The 20,840-nt window shown below is 42.8% G+C and overlaps 1 protein-coding gene across 3 annotated transcripts in view; it reads left to right on the top strand.

Annotated features, from left to right (window-relative positions):
* LOC129763375 (SCY1-like protein 2) overlaps positions 1-20,840 on the top strand; it is a 186,251-nt gene that overhangs the window by 3,716 nt on the left and 161,695 nt on the right. Inside the window, exon 1 of one of the 3 annotated variants that reach the window (XM_055762379.1) lies at positions 17,784-18,098. The exons of the other annotated variants lie outside the window; for them this stretch is intronic. Coding sequence (XP_055618354.1) covers positions 18,065-18,098 — 34 coding nt within the window. The 5' untranslated portion in view covers positions 17,784-18,064. Of the gene's footprint in view, positions 1-17,783; positions 18,099-20,840 lie in introns of those variants that run through there. 3 annotated transcript variants of the gene reach the window in all.

Below are 20,840 nucleotides of genomic sequence, written 5' to 3'. Positions count from 1 at the left end.
CACGTACTCTCGTCGCGGCACTTGTTTTGGGTCACATTACTCTCGTTGATTTCGACACCAGATGCGAGCATTTCAGAGCGTTCTTGGACGAATCGAGGACATTCGAACACTACGTGGTACGAAGTTTCCACTATGAGTGCACACTGGGGGCAGTGGGGTGAATTCGCATGTCCGAATCTGGGGAGAAATTCCCGAAAACAACCATGACCTGACAGGAACTGTGTCAGCTGGAAGCTCGTTTCTCCGTGATTTCTGGTAATCCACTTGGTTATGTCTGGAATCAGCCTGTGGGTCCATCTTCCTTTTGAGGTGTTGTTCCACTCTTGCTGCCACTTCCTCAACGAGTCACTTCTTGCTCGTTTTCGAGCATCTCTGGTATTCCGTCCAGTTGAAGCACGCTCTTTATAACACGCGTTGTCTTCCACCAGAACAATATCGATGGGAATCATTCCCGCTATGGCACATACAGCTTCCATGGATATGGTCTTATATGCACTCGCTACTCTCATCGCCATAGCTCTGTAGGTTCAGCAGCGTTCTGTTGATCGCTGCCACCCAGGCTGGACACGCATATCTGAGTATCGATGTGGATACGTAAGCCAGAAGTCGCCTTTTACTGCTACTATTCCAGTCATTAAAGGGCGAACACGAAATTATTGCGATACCGAAAATGTCATGCCAATTTTCTTATAATATTTAGAATCGAAACAAAATTTTAGGGTAGTTTTATACATATATTTACTTCAAAAATCAAAAGAAATGTTGATCGATGGAGCCTTGAGTGTAAAATTGAACGCATTTTAGCTTGATGCCCTCCATCAAAGTCTTTACAGTGTCATCCGGTACCAGTTTCTAGGTTTTTTGACGTAGGACTACGTCTTTCATTTCTATACCGGGGTGTAAAATCAAAGTTTCGAAAACGAAAGCGTTACGCCGGAGACCGAGATTTTGAGCGTTAATAGCTCCTAAACAACTGAACGAAATGGTATGACAAACACTTCATTCGAAAGATAAAATGTCTACGCGTTCTATACTTGTTACTTTTTGATCCAAAAACTTGTTTCAATAGTCGTAAAATTGCTTTCAAAACAGGCTATTGAAATCACCAATCGGTATATAAGCGAGCGCCGCTCGGAAATCCACTCAGTTCTAATTGAACAGCAATTGGAGCATGTTGTCGCTGTTGTGGTGAAGCTCTTCGTTTATCATGAAAGCGCGGACGGTGTCACCAAGAGGCTGTTTGTGCACCCTAGGCCAGAAGGGAATCCATCAGGAGGAGAGTGATGCCACAAACGGTTCCCCGGGAAGACATCGCTACACACACATACACGCGCGGAATTCTCTCCGTTTGGATGCCATTCAGCATCGAGAAAGTTCCGGAAAGATCTAATCATTTCTGGAAAATAATCTGCCAGTTCCTCTGGGAATTTAAAAATACATTCATGTGAAAGAGTTTATTTGAATGTTTTCTATCCATGTAACACTGTGACCAAATATGTTTCAATCAAGTACTATTAACAGGTGGTTGTCGAGTTAGTATTAACCACTGGTGGGCTTCCAGTATCGAGGAAATGTGGAAATATCTAATCGTTACTGAAAATAATCTGCCAGTTCCTCTGGGAATTTAAAAATACATTCATGTGAAAGAGTTTATTTGAATGTTTTCTATCTATGTAACACTGTGACCAAATACATTTGGTTTTGTGGTTTTTCAATCAATCGCAATTAACAGGATAGCTTCTGAAGATTATTCTTCCCCATCAGTAGGATATTTCCGTATCCAATATTGTATGCGCCCGCAATCGATTAGTACTCAGTCGCCGAAAGTTCCGAGCTCAGAGAGTTCATTCCCCTCTAGTTTGCCTTACAAATTGCCATCGTAAACCACACTTTCTCTCGATTCAATCACACACAAAAAGCATACTTAAGCGATATTCTGGTGGTGAGACACATTCATTTTTCGTGAGGACATCGACAAGACAACATTGTTGCCTAATGTGCTGGAGGAGGTGGACGGCGAAGGATCGACACATACACGCGCAGAATTCTTTCCGTTTGGATGCCATTCAGCATCGAAAAGTTCAGGAAAGATCTAATCATTGCTGGAAAATAATCTGCCAGTTCCTCTGGGAATTTAAAAATACATTCATGTGAAAGAGTTTATTTGAATGTTTTCTATCTATGTAACACTGTGACCAAATACATTTGGTTTTGTGGTTTTTCAATCAATCGCAATTAACAGGATAGCTTCTGAAGATTATTCTTCCCCATCAGTAGGATATTTCCGTATCCAATATTGTATGCGCCCGCAATCGATTAGTACTCAGTCGCCGAAAGTTCCGAGCTCAGAGAGTTCATTCCCCTCTAGTTTGCCTTCCAAATTGCCATCGTAAACCACACTTTCTCTCGATTCAATCACACACAAAAAGCATACTTAAGCGATATTCTGGTGGTGAGACACATTCATTTTTCGTGAGGACATCGACAAGACAACATTGTTGCCTAATGTGCTGGAGGTGGTGGACGGCGAAGGATCGACACATACACGCGCAGAATTCTTTCCGTTTGGATGCCATTCAGCATCGAAAAGTTCAGGAAAGATCTAATCATTGCTGGAAAATAATCTGCCAGTTCCTCTGGGAATTTAAAAATACATTCATGTGAAAGAGTTTATTTGAATGTTTTCTATCCACTATCTACACTGTGACCAAATATTTTTCAATCAAGTACTATTAACAGGTGGTTATCGAGTTAGTATTAACCACTGGTGGGCTTCCAGTATCGAGGAAAATGTGGAAATATCTAATCGTTGCTGGAAAATAATCTGCCAGTTCCCCTTGGAATTGAAAATTACATTCAAGCGAAAGAGTTTATTTTAATGTTTTCTATCCATAAAATATCCATATAATACATTTGGGTTTGTGATTTGTCAATCAAGTACAGTTAGCAGGTTAGCTTCTGAAGATTATTCTTCAGAACAAGGTTTTTCGTATCCTATATTGGATGCATAAAACCTTGTGCCTCCAACGTAACGCTCTCGTTTTCGAAGTCCCCCAAATATTCATTTATTCATTCATTCAGAATGGATTTAGATTCAACTTCAAACAAATGATCTCTAAATCAACGATAGTCCTACGTCACCCTTGCGGTTATACCATAGATATAACCCACTTCCTGTTTTTTCCATTTTCTTAACATGTCCTTCTCGTCTTTGACTGTCTTCTTGCTCTTCCAAGTTCCCGCTTCATTATTGCCCAGTACTGCTCCACCGGGCGCAGCTCCGGACAGTTTGGCGGGTTCATGTCCTTTGGAACAAAATGGACAGAATTGGCCTCATACCACTCCAGGACACTTTTAGAATAGTGGCATGATGCCAACTCTGGTCAAAATAGCGGAGCTTTGTCGTGCTGCTGCAAGAACGGCAAAAGGTGCTTCTCGAGGCACTCAGATTTGTAGATCTCGCCATTTACTGTGCCCTTTGTCACGAAAGGCTCATTCCTCATTCCGCAAGAGCAGATGGCCTGACAAATGAGATATTTGGAGGCGAACTTCGACATTTTCTTCTTCTGAAATTTGTCATCCACATCGAACTTGCTCTTGCCGGTGAAAAACTCCAACCCCGGAATTTACTTAAAATCGGCTTTTATATACGTTTCGTCGTCCATCACACAGCAGCCATATTTTGTCAGCATCTTCTCGTAGAGCTTCCGTGCCCGAGTTTTAGCCGTCGCTCATCGCGGGTTGGGAAGTTCTGTGCCTTGTATGTATGTAGTCCAGCTCTCTTCTTTGCATTCTGGACGTAGCTCTGCGACATGCCGATCTTTTTAGCCAAATCACGGCTTGAGACGTCGGGATTTGCTTTAATCATCCGCTTCACCATTCGCTCTGTCTTTTTGTTCTCCGGTCCCGGGTTTCTTCCAGCTCCTTTGCCGTGGTCCAACGTCAACCGCTCCTGGAACCGCTTCAACACACTGGAGACGGTTGAATGGTGAATGTTCAACATTTTTCCCAACTGCCGGTACGACAGGTCAGGAAAATCCAGGTGTTTGGAAAGAATTTGTTTTCTCGACTCGCGTTGGTTCACCTCAATTTTCGTTGAATCGGAAAACACGACTTCGAGTTTGACAGCATGTAGACAATATACATCAATGAGAAAGTGTGCAAAATTTGGTTGATTTTTACCCAATGGTAAAAAAGTTATGCCCTGTTGAATGTGTCGCAATAATTTCGTGTTCGCCCTTTATTCGGCATGATTCTGGCTATCGCCGTTATGGCCTTTGCCGCTTTCTTGCAGGCGTAGCTGACATGACTCCTGAAGTTAAGTCGGTCGTCTATTATCACACCCAAGTACTTAAGCAACTTTCATTGAGCGGATTGCCTCTATTGAGCTGAGACTGTCTGAAAAAATAAAATAGTGGTCGATGGGCAATGTTTCAATGATCCCCGATATATTACGCATTAGGGATCATTGAAACATTGCCCATCGACCACTATTTTATTTTTTCAGACAGTCTCAGCTCAATAGAGGCAATCCGCTCAATGAAAGTTGATAAATGCTCATCTTATTTCCTAACAAGAAGAAGACAACTATTGAGTGTTTTGGTCGAAAAATTATTCAAGATTACCTTAGCATGGGTTCCCTCTCATTGCTCAATGAGAAAGAAACTCGCTAGCTAAGGTGGGCGCTTCAGAAGGCACACTTTTTGAAAGGCAAATTGCTTATAATGAATTTTTCCACATTCCTCGTCAGAATACGCTCGTAAGTTGGCAGCGCATGTGGAGTGAAGATGAGTTCGGTCGTTGGTTACACACGATTATCCCTAAGGTCTCGACGAGTGCATGGTTCAAGGGATTGAATGTAGGTCGTGATTTCATTCGCGTGATATCTCGGCTTATGTCCAATCACTACAACCTAAACGCGCATCTCTATCGCATTGGGCTCGCAGCAAACAATCTTTGTGATTGTGGCGATGGCTACCACGACATCGAGCATGTTGTCTGGTCGTGTATCCGGTTCCATGCTGCTCGCTCTCAGCTCTCTAGAGTACTGAGAGCACAAGGCAGACAATCGGATATCCCCGTCCGGGATATCTTAGGTAGCCGTGATCCTGATCTTCTGCTTCATCTATACCTGTTCCTCAGAAACGCCGATGTCAACGTTTAATGATGTTTCCTTCGTTGTGTCCCCGTTTCATATCCCTCCTATCCAAACGATAAACTTTTACTTAGTCGCGGCAATACATACACACACTCTTTACAGATACACGGGCTAAAGGTTGTGCAGTCCACTGATCATTCAACAAGAGCCAAAGGTTGTACCGCTTACGACAACTCTACACAAGCTGATGATTGCGCCGGCTAGTGACCATTCTATCCTGGATTCCTCGAGTCGAGAAAGACGCACCACGCTAGATATGGGGTACAGACTAGGGGGGCGTTGCTGATTAATGGTCAGCTGCATCCCAATAGCAGGTATCCCGTGTCGGGCACACGTACAGAGCATCGAAGACTGCAACATACCAATTATGAGAACACTTGTAATACTAACCTCGAGCCAACCGCGAGTAATCGGTTACATATTACTAACATAGTTGTAAGCAAACATTGTAGAAAAATTGAACTCCCGGCCCCGTTAGGCTGACGCCATATGAGCCTTAATAAAAATATATATTTTGGATAAAAAAAAAAAAAAGTACTTAAGCTCCCGTTTGGAGGTAATGGTGTGGTCCCCCATTGTGATTCCCGCTCTTTGTACAGCCCTGCAGTTGCTGACCAGTATAATTTCCGTCTTGTGATGCGCTATCTGCAGTTTTTCCTCGAGCATCCAGCTCTCTATCGTTCTTATCGCCTCGGTAGCCAGCATTTCCACCTCCTCCAGTGTCTCGCCCGTTACTGTTAGAGAGATGTCATCTGCGAACCCAATGATGTTGACGCCTTTCGGCAATTTTAGCTTTAACACTCCATCGTACATCCCGTTCCAAAGAGTTGGGCCCAGTATGGAGCTCTGGGGGACACCTGCAGTTATATTGAACACTTTTTCTGCCTTTCCTGCGTTGTAGAGCAGGATTCTGTTCTCAAAGCAACTCTTCAGGATCGCGCTCAGGTAGTTCGGTACCAACATCCGCCTTTGCAATGGCTTCCCAGCTGGTACTATTGAACGCGTTTTTTACGTCCACTGTTACTACGGCGCAGAACCGGTCGCCCCGTATTTTTTGTTTCAGAGCTTTCTCGGCTATTTCGATGACGCACATAATAGCATCCACAGTCGATCTACCCTTCCGGAACCCGAACTGCGACGATGAGAGTCCATGTTCGCTCTCTATACACTTCGTCAGCCTGTTTAGTATTATTCTCTCCAGCAGCTTACCAAGTGTATCCAGAAGACAAATAGGCCTGTATGTTCCGTCTTCAACGGAAAAGAGATTGTATTTTTGCTCTTCCAATTAGAAATCACGAACGAAGAAATAACATAAAACATATTTTCAATAAGACCAGCGCGACTCACGCATATTCATACAGTTTCATTCGACCACCGAGATACGAACGACAACCGAAGCCGAAATAATCCGACCGATGAGAAAAAAGGAAGGATAGCAGAGAAAACCAACAGCAGCAACATCAACGCAGTAACATCACCTCGACGAGTGACCCTTTGGTGCATTACCCGACATTTCTGCAGCGGATTAGAAGAAACCCGAACGCGAAGTGAACACGTCAAAACGTGAATGTGAACCCAAACCATTATAGTAGAGAAATATATTGAGAACTTTTATAACCTACCATTTTGTGATTCGATAACCAGCAAGTGTGAATTGGTCCAAAACTATTTTGTCAGCGCGTTATTTAACCGCCCGAACACTGTATGATGACGGTTCTCCTGGTGTTTTCCCCGGCTTCGGCAGTAAGAAGACTCCTTCATCCAGACAATTTTGCAGAGTTTCTCTGAACATATTCGGGTTCGCTTGTATGGCCGCTTTCAATGTCACATTGGGGATTCCGTCAGGGCCTGGGGATTTATTTCTCTTCAATCTTTTTGCTGCAGCTAATAGTTCTTAAGTGGTTACTATATTTCGCCACGCCAGTACTTCCCTGCGTTCTTCTCTGTCTGTGGGAGAGCTAGTCCTCTGCGAAGACAGCTAGCGCGTTAGTGCCACCACTAAACTGATTGGCGTACGTTTTATGGTTGTAGCGTTCGGGGCATGGCAGTGTCACAGGCTCTTGTCACAATATCGGTCAGTTCGCTTGCATTCATGTTGGGCGGAGTTTGTACACGAGTTCGATGAAAGATCTTTGTCAAAATTCTTAATCTCACGGTTTCTTGTGATAGTGCTCTAACTTTTGCCGTTTCTCCTAGCGATTTCTCTACCAAATCTTTAATAGGCTGAGCTCCTAATTGTCGGATCTCTTTTCAACTCGAACAACATATCACCGTTCTGTGTGCGCCTCACTTTAGCCACATTCTCACCCAGATTTTTCAAGGTCGGATCGCCTTTCACTTTCTTCAGAATATCAGCGTAGGTTGTAGCGCCTGCTGCTGAAACAATCAGAGCATCTGGTTTCTGCCTTTCTTTTCGGGGTTTCGGCTTCTCTTTCGCTTTCTCTCCTTTTGTTTTTTTCTCAACTTCCTGCCACTCGTTAGGATTTTGGTTTTTTTTATCAAGGCTCATATGGCGTTAGCCTGACGGGGCCGGAGTTCAATATTTTGACAGTTTTTCTTATTATCTATGTTAGTAATATGTAACCGATTACTCGCGGCTCGAGGTTAGTATTACAAGTGTTCTCGTAATTGGGATGTTGCTGTCTCCAATGCTCTGTACGTGTGCCCGACACGGGATACTTCCTATTGGGATGCAGCTGACCATTAATCAGGATTTTGGTTGTTGTCACTATTTTCTCTACTAGTACCTTCGCTGGCCTCTTCTGCTTCTTTACTTGTCTTTTGACGTAGAACTACGTCTTTCATTAAGGGTGCCAAATCAGAAAACAGGTCACGTTTTTATGAAATAAAGTTAACGTTAATAACTATTTTTGCCGCGAACGGATTTTGACGATTTACACACTAAATGAATCGAAAATTCCGTAAGATTTATTTATTATGCTATACATTGGAATCCCCTGGTTTGTAAATGGTTAAAATTCATGAAAACTTTAAGTGTTTCCATTTTCCCATACATTTGTTCTGTCCATTTGTGTGCTTTCCCGAACAGAGCTGTCAATAACGAGCAACTTATCGACGACTAACGGAGGGGAAATCATAGGGTTTTAAGTCTCCGTGAACAAAGGAAAAGTAGAAGAATGAAGGGGAATACTTGCCTAGAGTATAAACAGTGGATCTCGCTGAGGCAAACTTTCATTCGGCATCGAACTGTTGAGCAATCCAGTTCACTTTGCTTTCGCTGCGTTTCGATCTAAGATTGGACCCCACCAGTGGTAATCCAACTTGGATATCGTCGTTTGGTTTTTCTGTTCGTTTTTCGCGTTATTCGTATTGTGTTTTTCTTTCCGCGTCATAAATTGGACGCTTCGCGTAGTGTGTGATGAGCACGAAGAAGCAGGCAGGCTCGAGCCCTGCAAAAAACGAACGCATTGCCAGTAGCAATAAAATTTCGAGGCAAGCGTCATCTAATGATGCACGCGATGTTGGTGCAGTGAAAAGCGCTCGCACTGAACCGAGCCTTCGCGAGTGTGACACCGCATCGAACAACAGCGAAGTAGGCGATTTCGGCATCGATGGGCAGAGTACAAGCTATGTTCAGTCCGTCTAACGTACTGAAGAGAGAAAGAGAGAGGGGAAAAACTTAAATCGTAAGTCCCCACTCCTTTTCCTGTGTAAATAAAGTATATAAAGTGTATATATTAGTATTCAGTGATTATGATTATAATGAATAAAGTGTAAATAGTACTCAAACACCATGTCATTCTGCACTGCTCAAACCTTTTCCGAAGCACATCCCAAAAAGTTAGGCCTTTCACAGCACGGAGCGGAGCCACAAGGGATCCCACCCGTCGAATAAAGCGTGAGAAACACGAGGGTTTCTTCCACGCACCCGTTGTCTCCATGAGTGGAACAACATAACAAAAATACAGTCCACCCCACAGTTCCCAGCAGACGGAACAAGCTATGTGGCATCATTCCGAGATGGAAAATGAAATATGGGAAGATTTTTAAATCTATGACGTCACAAATTTTGTTTATGTGTTACTTTTCTTAAGGCTGATTTAGACGATGCCAGTCAGCGCTCTAGTTGAAGTATCCAGTGAATAGAGAACAGACACTCTGTTCAAGTTAGAGGCCAATTACTTGTTCGATACTGGTAAAAGTAACATGAACAGAGTGTCTGTTCTCTGTTCACTGGATACTTCAACTAGAGCGCTGACTGGCATCGTCTAAATCAGCCTTTATAATAGTCCACTACATAGGAAATGTGTTGTAATGAAAAGTAAAAATAAGCATATGAAATGAACGAACTAGTTTTTTTTCCTTAAATGGTAGCGCTTAAAATCATAAGGGCCCAACTTACATTTTAGCAGTAACTGAAATTTTAGTATTTTTGAGATGTTCTAAACTTAATTTCAATTCAATTTTACTTATCGTTACGTCGACCAAAAACGTAAATGAACAAAGACAGAGTCACAGAATATTTTGTTCCTTTGACGGATAAACATTTAACAGTGCATGGAAAAAAGAGTTGCATGTTTTATTCATGTAAAATGCACTTGAAAATTGAATTCAATTGACTCCGTTTGACCTAGATTGAGACGAAAAGTTTTCCGCTCGCATCTCAGTTTTAGACGAATGAAGTTTTCAGCACCCTAATTGTGAAAAAAGTAATTACAATTGCTGACAAAAGATAAACTTCCATGAAGTTGCTCTAAAATCCGAACATAGTTGACATTATAATACTACTTCTGATATGAGAAGAAATAAAAGAAAAAATTAAATATTTTAGTTCGTGATATGTTTCAGCATATCGTCTTTCAACGTTATTCATTGACACATTCAATTTTGTACCATTTCAGTAACTGACTGGTATGCCTGGTATGTGAACTTTCTATCTTCCTGGCTACTAATACAATCAAAGTTTAACACAACCAAAACCCGTGAATTTTCCCACCTTCTATTCTTCATCTCGGCATAATTCAGTCTTTTTCCAAGCAGTTAACATTGTTTGTTTTCTGTCATCATAAGGGCTTCGTTGGTGCCTTTGAGAATGCGAAGCTGTGTCAAAAAAAAAGACGGGTGGGTAATGTCGGGGACATAACCGGAGTGACGTAGGACTATACAAAGGGGACAGCTTTTGTTAAATATATATTTTAAATATATTGTTTTATTTTCTTATCCTACGTGAATACCTACCTATCTACCTGAAAAAAGGATTAGTTTACTGTTTACTCTTTATGAACATGTTGATGGTTCTGAAGAGAACCTTTGGTGTTGTGTTTTTGTTATCACTCGATATCCCCATCTTGTTCGGCTACACCTTTCTGTTTAGCGATTGCGTTTGTCACTCGCCACAGCTTTCACAGTTGGAAAATTTCTTCCCATCCATCTTTGTGACATGTTGTACAGTAAATTACATTCAATGCGACGTGCCGAAGCGCCCTCAGTGTCGCATTCGAGGCGATTTTAACCTGTAATTGAACATTTGCGATGACAGTGGTACAGTGTCGACTTTCAATGTGGGATCATAATTTGGATCTCTATGTTTACAAAAATGTCCAACTAAATATGTCGCATTACATGTCCGTCCAATTAGCTAAATGTCGAACTAATTGTAAATTACTGTACTTTCAATCTGGAAACAATTTAAGAATTGATGAAAATTTAATAATCAGGAAAGTCCCCAACTATCAATAAGCTCAGAACAACCGCCAAATTCACATACTCATCAGATCCTGGCAAACAAATTATGAAAAAATCAATTTGTGTTTTATTATTATTTTGGATAATGTTTTAGAAAGCATTGAACTGTATTTCGTAAACTCTTTTTTGGAAGGTTTAATGGCCCTGAAAAGCGCCTTGTTTTATGGAATGGTTCCAATTTAGAAAACTTAGTACTCTTGGTTTTGAAAAAAAACCATTTCGAACGCCCTCGATGCCGCCTTGTTCTGGATTTGCCACCAAAGCAGTTTGTATAAAGAACAAACTTTTTTCTTTTGCTACCAGCTGCCGTTTGGCGATTGCGTTTGCCACTCGCCACTCGCTGCAACAGCCTGTTGTCTTGATGTCCACCGAACCGAATGTGTTCTGTTTCGAATGCGGATTTTCTTATCGTCGCGAGCAGCTTTACCAGCTAACTCGATCAGTTTGGCGGCCGAAACTATATAACGCCGGCTAGGTGGACTGGTGCACTGGTACTAACGCGCTCGGCCTAGCTACCCTTGCGGGGAACTCCAGATCAACACGGTTCGAGCGGGATTTTGCCTTTCCCTTCACTTTTCCTCCTTTATCATGTCCAGACATGGCTGCTTGGGTTGGTTTGTTGATGTGTTGTGATGCGAACCGATGTGGTGTACGGTTTGAATGAGAATGATCGTTACGGCAGCGGAGCGGGGATTTTTAAGCTGACTGGCTGGCTCGAGAATTACGCATGTGTGAGACTGCGACCAATGTTTCGTTCATTTTTTTTCTTTTTCCTTTCCAATCGTGCTTCATTTTATTTCGCTGCTGCTCTGGTTGTGCGTTTTGGTCGGTACGATTTGGGGAGCACAAAATGGACCAATCAAAAATGGGCACATAGTGCATTTGGACAATGCTTGATATTTCACAATTATTCAATTATTTATCTCAAGAAAAATTAAATGTTATTCGTTATGATAGATGCGTAGATATATTTCCTATCAATTGATGCAAAAACCTTTGCGATCTATTGAGAAATGCTCGAGTTATAAGCGTTCCAAATCTTGCATTTTTTCCTACTTGTTCAGTGCCTAGATTTCCATTTCACCCCCTATATCTTCCGGTTAGACGTAGTCCTACGTCAAAATATTTGGGGAATACCAAGCATCTTGAATGGGTTCGCGTGCTAGTCGCAAAACTGCCTTCAACTAGGATTGCATTTGCGTTAATATTGATCATAATGAAGCATTGCTACTGTTTTCGAGGTTGTTATTAACAAAAAGAGTTTATTACGTTTGTTTAGTCACCAAGAAAGTAAATGTCGTTCTGGAATTTTGTATGTGATTAGGTTTCGCTTGCCAGTAGCAAAACTTCTCCACTAAGGGTGAGAGCTGCGCTTCTCTCGAGCATGAGAAAGTAATGCAACTTTCATCAACAACGCAACAGTTGTTTCTAAAATTTCACAGCATTTTAGAATAATATCCGAAGGTATAAATAAGCGACTAGCTCTAGCTCTCCAAGATTGCTGCTCACGATCAGCTGCTTCAAGCACTGATTTGATTTTTATCGTAAGGTTTCTCATCATGGCGTGGACATTACTGCGACGCTTGATATATTCGTAAAGTTCCTCGCATGCTATTGGAGATTGCACGGGGGAAATACCGTGTACAGAAGCCACGAAAGGAGTGCCAAGCACGTCAGGATTGACGCCAGTAAGATCCTGATTACGACATACTGGTTACGACATAGAAAACGGACACGATACGGAAACGATTTCAACACGACGCTAAAGGCAGACAGTCGTACTATCCTGTTCCCTGAGTAAGGAAGGGTGACACCTTCCTGAAACGGCGTGTGGGCTAATAGTGCGATTGCCCCCGTCCCGGTAATAACTTGGCAAGTCTTCGGGTACGTTCGATGCTCGTCTAGGCTCAGGCACTAGGTACTAGGCGTCAGATGTCACATTCCTGACTTGCGCTGATCTGGCTCTGAACACGGTCCCCATGAAGGACCGTGTCAACCCCTGCATGGCCTCACTGCTTGCATAGACAACCATGGGATCACTGATAGCGACTATGTACAACGAGCGGAGATAGCGGCCCGAAGTTGGGACCCAACAGACATGAATACCATCGAACAATTTAACAGTCGAAACGACGGTAATGAAGACACACCAACGGGAGAGGCGAGCGTGTTCGCAAGGAGCGGTAAGCTCCAGAGATCACCAATTCGCAACCAGACAACCATAGCGAATCCTATAGGACACCAACAGCATCCACAACAAGGAGAGACTAGCCTGATACAAGTGCTAACGCATAAAGCCAACACCACCACTTCCTTAGAAGGGCTGCAGGTCGGGAGGTCAAGCTTGATGGAGGTCAAGAAGAAAGTGAACGAGCTCTACGAGTTCATTAAGGACAAAAACAATGTCCATACTAAGATCAAACATTTAGTCACAAGCATCAAATCGGCCGTTACGGCTGCTGACCGCGAACAGAAGGAGATGATCTCGATCAGCTGCTTCAAGCACTGATTTGATTTGTATCGTAAGGTTTCTTATCACGGCGTGGACATTACTGCGACGCTTGATATATTCGTAAAGTTCCTCGCATGCTAGTGGAGATTGCACGGGGGAAATACCGTGTACAGAAGCCACGAAAGGAGTGCCAAGCACATCAGGATTGACGCCAGTAAGATCCTGATTACGACATACTGGTTACGACATAGAAAACGGACACGATACGAAAACGATTTCAACACGACGCTAAAGGCAGACAGTCGTACTATCCTGTTCCCTGAGTAAGGAAGGGTATCACCTTCCTGAAACGGCGTGTGGGCTAATAGTGCGATTGCCCCCGTCCCGGTAATAACTTGGCAAGTCTTCGGGTACGTTCGATGCTCGTCTAGGCTCAGGCACTAGGTACTAGGCGTCAGATGTCACATTCCTGACTTGCGCTGATCTGGCTCTGAACACGGTCCCCATGAAGGACCGTGTCAACCCCTGCATGGCCTCACTGCTTGCATAGACAACCATGGGATCACTGATAGCGACTATGTACAACGAGCGGAGATAGCGGCCCGAAGTTGGGACCCAACAGACATGAATACCATCGAACAATTTAACAGTCGAAACGACGGTAATGAAGACACACCAACGGGAGAGGCGAGCGTGTTCGCAAGGAGCGGTAAGCTCCAAAGATCACCAATTCGCAACCAGACAACCATAGCGAATCCTATAGGACACCAACAGCATCCACAACAAGGAGAGACTAGCCTGATACAAGTGCTAACGCATAAAGCCAACACCACCACTTCCTTAGAAGGGCTGCAGGTCGGGAGGTCAAGCTTGATGGAGGTCAAGAAGAAAGTGAACGAGCTCTACGAGTTCATTAAGGACAAAAACAATGTCCATACTAAGATCAAACATTTAGTCACAAGCATCAAATCGGCCGTTACGGCTGCTGACCGCGAACAGAAGGAGATGATCACGCGAGCAGAGGTTGTTGAAAAAGCACTCGCTGAAGCAAGGGAGAAGTTGTCCGTCGAGATACAGAGGACGCCTAAGACACCACGAAACCCACGATCGGACAAAAGGAATAGGGATACCCCAGGGGATGAAGAAGACCTGAAGAAGGTTAAAAATGACAACTTGGGAAACAAAAAGGAAGGTGAAGGCAGTGGATGGCGCACTGTCGAAAAACAGACGGAGAAACGGAAGAAGAAAGAAGAAAAGAAGAAAGGGGTGCAGGAGACAAAAAAACAGGAAGTGGGTTATATCTATGGTATAACCGCAAGGGTGACGTAGGACTATCGTTGATTTAGAGATCATTTGTTTGAAGTTGAATCTAAATCCATCCTGAATGAATGAATAAATAAATATTTGGGTGACTTCAAAAATGAGAGTGTTACTTTGAAGACTCAAGGTTTTATGCATCCAATATTGGATACAAAAAACCTTGTTCTGAAGAATAATCTTCAGAAGCTTTCCTGTTAACTGCACTTGATTGACAAATCACAAAACCAAATGTATGTGGTCGCAGTATTATATGGATAGAAAACATTAAAATAAACTCGCTTGAATGTAATTTTCAATTCCAAGGGGAACTGGCAGATTATTTTTCAGCAACGATCATTTCTTTCCAGGTTTCCTCTCGATAACCAGCAAACGAAAAGAGTTGCGCGCGTGTATGTGTGTGTGGCGGCTGCTTCTATGTCTTCCCGAGGAACCGTATTGCTGATACTCTGTTGGTCACATTCTCTTCTCCTTCTGATCGATCGGCTTTTCTGCGCTCCCTCACAGTTAAAACAAACTGATTGCATTTCAGGTCAAGTCAAGCCAGGTAATGAATACCTCGATCCCTCGCCGTTCAGCTCGTTCAGTAACGATGTTGTCTTGTCGATGTCCTCAGGCGTCGTGCACAAATTACGTAACGCAAAAATCCGGATTTTGAACCTCCCCCCCTTTCGTAACGCAATTTCCTATCTCTAATAAACAGAAAGTAACGCAACATCTAACCCCTCCCCCCTTATCGCGTTACGTAATTTGTGCACGACGCCTCACGAAAAATGAATGGGTTTCACCACCAGAATATCATTTCAGTATGCTTTTCGTGCGTGATTGAATCGAGAGAAGGTGTGGTTTACGATGGCAATTTGGAAGGCAAACTAGAGTAGAATGAACTCTCTGAGTATGAAAATTTCGGCGACTGAGCAATAATCGATTGATTATTATATAATTTTGCCGATACGAAACATTTTCCGTTTTTCATGTTATGCATCCATTATTGGATACGAAAATATCCTACTGATGGGAAAGAATTATCTTCAGAAGCTTTCCAGCTAATTACACTTGATTGAAAAATTACGAAATCAAATGTATTTGGTCGCTGTGTTCGCCATATAATTAGAAAACATTAAAATAAACTCTTTCGCATGGATGTATTCTTCAATTCCCAGGGTACTGGCAGATTATTTTTCAGCAACGATTAGATCTTTCCGGAATTTTCTCGATGCTGTATGGCATCCAAACGAGAATTCTCGTTTCAGTTTGGCCTGCAAAAAACTTTTCTGAACTCTAATCCATCAAATTTGGAGCCCTGAAAAGGGCCGTTGATTATATGCTAAGCTAATATAGCACCCTCTCCTTGGATTCGACGGGCCAGCTGAATGTCCTTGGGCATGATGTGATGCGTTTTACGTGGATAGCACACAAATTTGTATCTTCGAATAAGCCTCCTGCAGCGTCATAACCGCGGAACTTTGGAAGCGCAAGTCGGTTTTGAAGTCCTGAGCAATTCCACGATCCAAAAGCTGCAAAGGTAGCTTGCGGATCAGCAATTCGGTCGACTTCCGATAGCGATGAATTTCACGCAAAGTTCCCGGTCGATAGCGATGTGGCTTCTTCACCTATCCTGCGGCTGGTGCGCTTATCCGAGCTGCTTTCGTGTGCCTTACCACTGAAAGACTAACCTGCTATCTGCTTGGTCCCAAACAAACGAGTCGTCACGGCGCGAGAGTAGAGTAAGAAATGAACGAAAGCAAAGGAAGCGTCATTTTATAACCTGTTTTCGAAGCTATCATTAAGCTATTGAAACAATTTTCCGACTCAATAAATAGCAATCATATAACTCTTGGACATTTTATCTTTTGTATGAAATGATTATCACTGTTCCGTTGATCCGAAGCAGAATGAATCACGCTTAAAGAAGGAATGGATTTTTTCTTGGAATTTACTCAGCAAAAATAATGCCCTTTCCCAACACTTAAAAACGACAAACGGTAAACAGTTTCATCAAAGTGATTTCTTCGATATGGGGATATATTCACTACATCATGTCATGTATTTCATATTCTTCATTATGAAATCCATATCCATGGCACCTATCGGTATCGAATTATCATCGACACCACGATTTTCGCTAAATGCTCCTTTCAGTTCGGTCTGTAAAAAACTTTTCTGAACTCTAATCCATCAAGTTTGGAGCCCTGAAAAGGGCTGTTGATTATATGCTAAGCTAATATAGCACGCTCTCCTCGGATACGATGGGCCAGCTGGATGTCCTTGGGCATGATGTGACGCGTTTTGCATGGATAGCACACAAATTGGTATCTTCGAATAAGCCTCCTGCAGCGTCATAACCGCGGAACTTTGGAAGCGCAAGTCGGTTTTGAAGTCCTGAGCAATTCCACGAACCAAATGCTGCAAAGGTATCTTGCGGATCAGCAATTCGGTCGACTTCTGATAGCGACGAATTTCATGCGAAGTTCCCGGTCGATAGCAATGTGGCTTCTTCACGCTTCCTGCGGCTGGTGCGCTTATCCGAGCTGCTTTCGTGGTGCCTTACCACCGAAGGACTAACGAGCTGTCTGCTTAGTCCCGATGAAACGAGTCCTCACGGTGCGAGAGTAGAGTAAGAAATGAACGAAAGCAAGGGAAGTGTCATTTTATAAAACATAACAGAATCGAATGTAAACCCCACCCTCTTTATTATATAAGCTTACTGTATACTCACGAATATAATAAGGGTGGGATTTAGATTCTATACTTCACGGTGCTTCTGACATTCAACCGAGACGGTCATGTTTGTAGCGCCCCTTTGAAAAGAGTAGCGAAAATAGAAGTTTTCTCCTCATACAACTGGTTCTATGCTAAAGGAAATTCCTTGAGGCTCTAATCAGTCCTAAATAAAGTTTTCTCCCACAGGTGTACAAGACGAGGACAAGGAGGAGGCCACCGAATAGCCTAGACGGTTGGTGGCTTTCGATACCGGCAGTTTTCACTGCCCCTAGCGTCGGTCCCTGTTTTTGGCGCGCTTTATAGCTTGCTTATTTTTTCTACCGTATATCGCTAACTGTTTATATTGTTATACTTATATTTGGTGGTGGTTTTTTCTTTACAGCTGGTGTTGTTTCCTGCGCTGCGGATTAGTGGTGTTGCCACACTACCTTCTCTCCGGTGCGGGGGGCTTTCCCCCCAGCAGCTGTACTTAGTGCAAGTGATTTATAAACAGTATCTTTCTACCCATAGCCTCCCAAGGCAATAGTGATTATAAGGACATTTCAGTAGTGTTGAAGCAATAAGTACAGTGCATTTCTAAATTTTTTCTATACCATTTCCGAAGATAGTGATTTTTTGTTCTAGTAGTACCAGTGCTTTTTCTAGATATTTTGTGAAATTTTCACCGTTCTTCCTGGCTGTACCCCCTGGTATAGCCAGCCACAATCATGGCTTCCAGTAGCTCTGGCATCGCCGGCACCGGTAAGTCAACAAACCTATATAATGGCGTGCCCACCACACGCACCTCTCCTTTCTGGGCTGACCCCCTATGCGGGGAGCTCCAAATTTTATTACTTAGAGCAACTGGCAAGAATACTCTACCATCAAACCCTTTCGTAGTTTCCAAAACCATCCAAGCTGTTACGGATCGCGATTTTAAGGACGCGAGACCACAGCGAGATGAAAATAACAATTTACAATATGTTATCCATATTCGCAACAAAGAATATGTGGATGCACTCCTGGGTATTAAGTCATTAATTGACAAAACCCCTGTGGAGATAAATTTTCACCCTACCTTGAACCAGCGCAAATGCGTAGTATCGTGTAGGGATGTTATTGATATGGCAGAAGCTGCACTTTTAAAAGAGCTTGCTGACCAAAGAGTCATAGCAATCAAACGAATTTCCCGTATGGACCCAACCAAGAAGGAATTAATTCCAACTCCAACCTTGATTTTGACAATCAGAGGTACTGTAATTCCTGAATACATCAATTTTGGCTTTATCCGCGCCCCCACTCGTAATTTTTATCCGAATCCGATGCAGTGTTTCGGCTGCTACAAATTCGGACACACTTCGAAAAAATGTAGGACCAAGATCCAATTATGCCGAAACTGTGGACAAGCACACCCAGAACTAGGCAATGAAGAAACTGCCAAGAGCTTTATTTGCAACGCTCCTGCCTACTGTGTAAATTGCAGTGGCAACCACCCTTCTACTAATAGAAAATGCCCTGCATGGGTCATGGAAAACAACATCACCAAAGTGAGAGTTGACCAAGGCATATCCTACAAGGAAGCCAAACTAAGCTACCAGGCCAAGATAAATGGATCCTCTTACGCAAGCAAAGTCCAAGAGAGACTTAATGTAGCCCAAAGTACAGGATGCAATCGCTGCAAGTGCAACTGCACGCAATCCAACCCTACCCCAATCATTCCAACGGTTTCCACACCGATAGTTAATCTACCAGACATGGAATATACCATCTCCACTTCCGATTCCGAAACTGATTCAGAAATTCCCATGGAAACTGAATCAGCAAAATTAAACAAACGAAAAATTAAAAATATTAAAACTACAACTTCAGATGAATTGAAATCATCTGAAGATGAAAATTTCCGCGTTAATGAAAAAACAAGGAAAAGGTACAAAAACCAACAACTTCAAATATCTCAACCGGCCGCCCCACAACTGGCCGACCCTCAACCATCTACTTCACACAAAACAGTACCCAACACAAATAGAACAATACCAAATTACTTAAAATTTGACCCTAGACGGAAGACCAAGATTTCCAAAGGTAACAAACAGTCTAAATAATTTCAGTTATACCTCCTTCCACATTAATTAAACCCTTCAAGAGCCTCCATAATATTTTTTCAAGTTCAACACTCCACACAAAAACAGTACACCTGTTGTCCAAAATTCAACATCCAACCGAAAACTTGCCATTCAATGGAATTTGCGTGGGCTTAGTAGGTCAATGGATGAAATTAAATTAATGTTAACTGAGGAGAAACATCTCCCACTAACACTTGCATTCCAAGAAGCCAGAGTGACTAAGATTACACCCGATTTTAACCTTTCACTACAAGGTAAATACAAGTGGTACTTCCGTGAGGTACTTACCTCACGCCAGGGTGGAGTATGCCTCGCTGTTTTGAGCCATCTCCCACATACCCTCATCCAAATTTCATCACAGTTACAGATATGCGCAATCCAACTCACGGGACCGTTACGGTTAACCCTCGCTTCTATATACATTTCCCCAACGCATAGTAACAGTAATTTGGAAGCAGAAATGAACAATGCCATTCAACAATTACCACACCCTTTCATAATCATGGGTGATTTTAACGCCTACCATACTGTATGGGGTGGCCAAAGATGCAATTTAAGAGGTAAAATTATTTTAAAAATAGTTGAACAACTTAACCTCATCATCCTGAACGACTTCCAACATACTCGTATGGATGAACACTCTGGCTCTACTTCTTCAATTGATTTAACGATTACCTCATGGGACCTAGCGCCCAGAGTCAGATGGTGTGTCGATGATGATCTAAGAGGAAGTGATCATTTTCCCATTCACATCCGAACACTGACCAGTAATCCAAAAATCCTCCTGCGAAGGAGATGGTTGTACCAATTTGCCGACTGGGATGGTTTCGAATCAACCATTTCGCATCTGTTACCTGCACAGGGTAACTATTCAGTAGAGGAGTTTTCCCAAGCCGTTTTCGCAGCTGCGGAAGCTAATATACCCCGCACTAGTGGTATCTCCGGCCGGAAGGCAGTCCCATGGTGGAATAATGATGTCAAACAGGCCATTAAATCCAGAAGAAAAGCGCTGAGGAAGCTTAGAAGACAACTGGACGGTAGTGAGACAAAAGTACTTGCCCTAGCTGATTTTCAATCCACTAGAGCTAGAGCAAGGAAAATTATAGCGGAAGCTAAACAAAATAGCTGGCTTAAATTTCTAGATAGCTTTTGCCCTCAGACAACTTCTAGTGAACTGTGGAGCAAGGTTAATGCAATCAGTGGCAAAAAAAGATCGCGAGGCTATTCCATTATGATCAATGGTACCACTACCGATGATCCCGGAACTATTGCTGAACATTTAGCTGACCATTTTGCTAGTACTTCTGCCACCTCCAACTACAAAAGCGACTTCAAAGCTCGTAAAACTGCCGCGGAGACTACAGAGTTTCCCTCGGACTCA

The sequence above is a fragment of the Toxorhynchites rutilus genome, chromosome 1, assembly GCF_029784135.1.
Source record: "Toxorhynchites rutilus septentrionalis strain SRP chromosome 1, ASM2978413v1, whole genome shotgun sequence".
NCBI classification, from domain to species: domain Eukaryota; kingdom Metazoa; phylum Arthropoda; class Insecta; order Diptera; family Culicidae; genus Toxorhynchites; species Toxorhynchites rutilus.
This window is presented reverse-complemented; position numbering and strand designations above follow the sequence as displayed.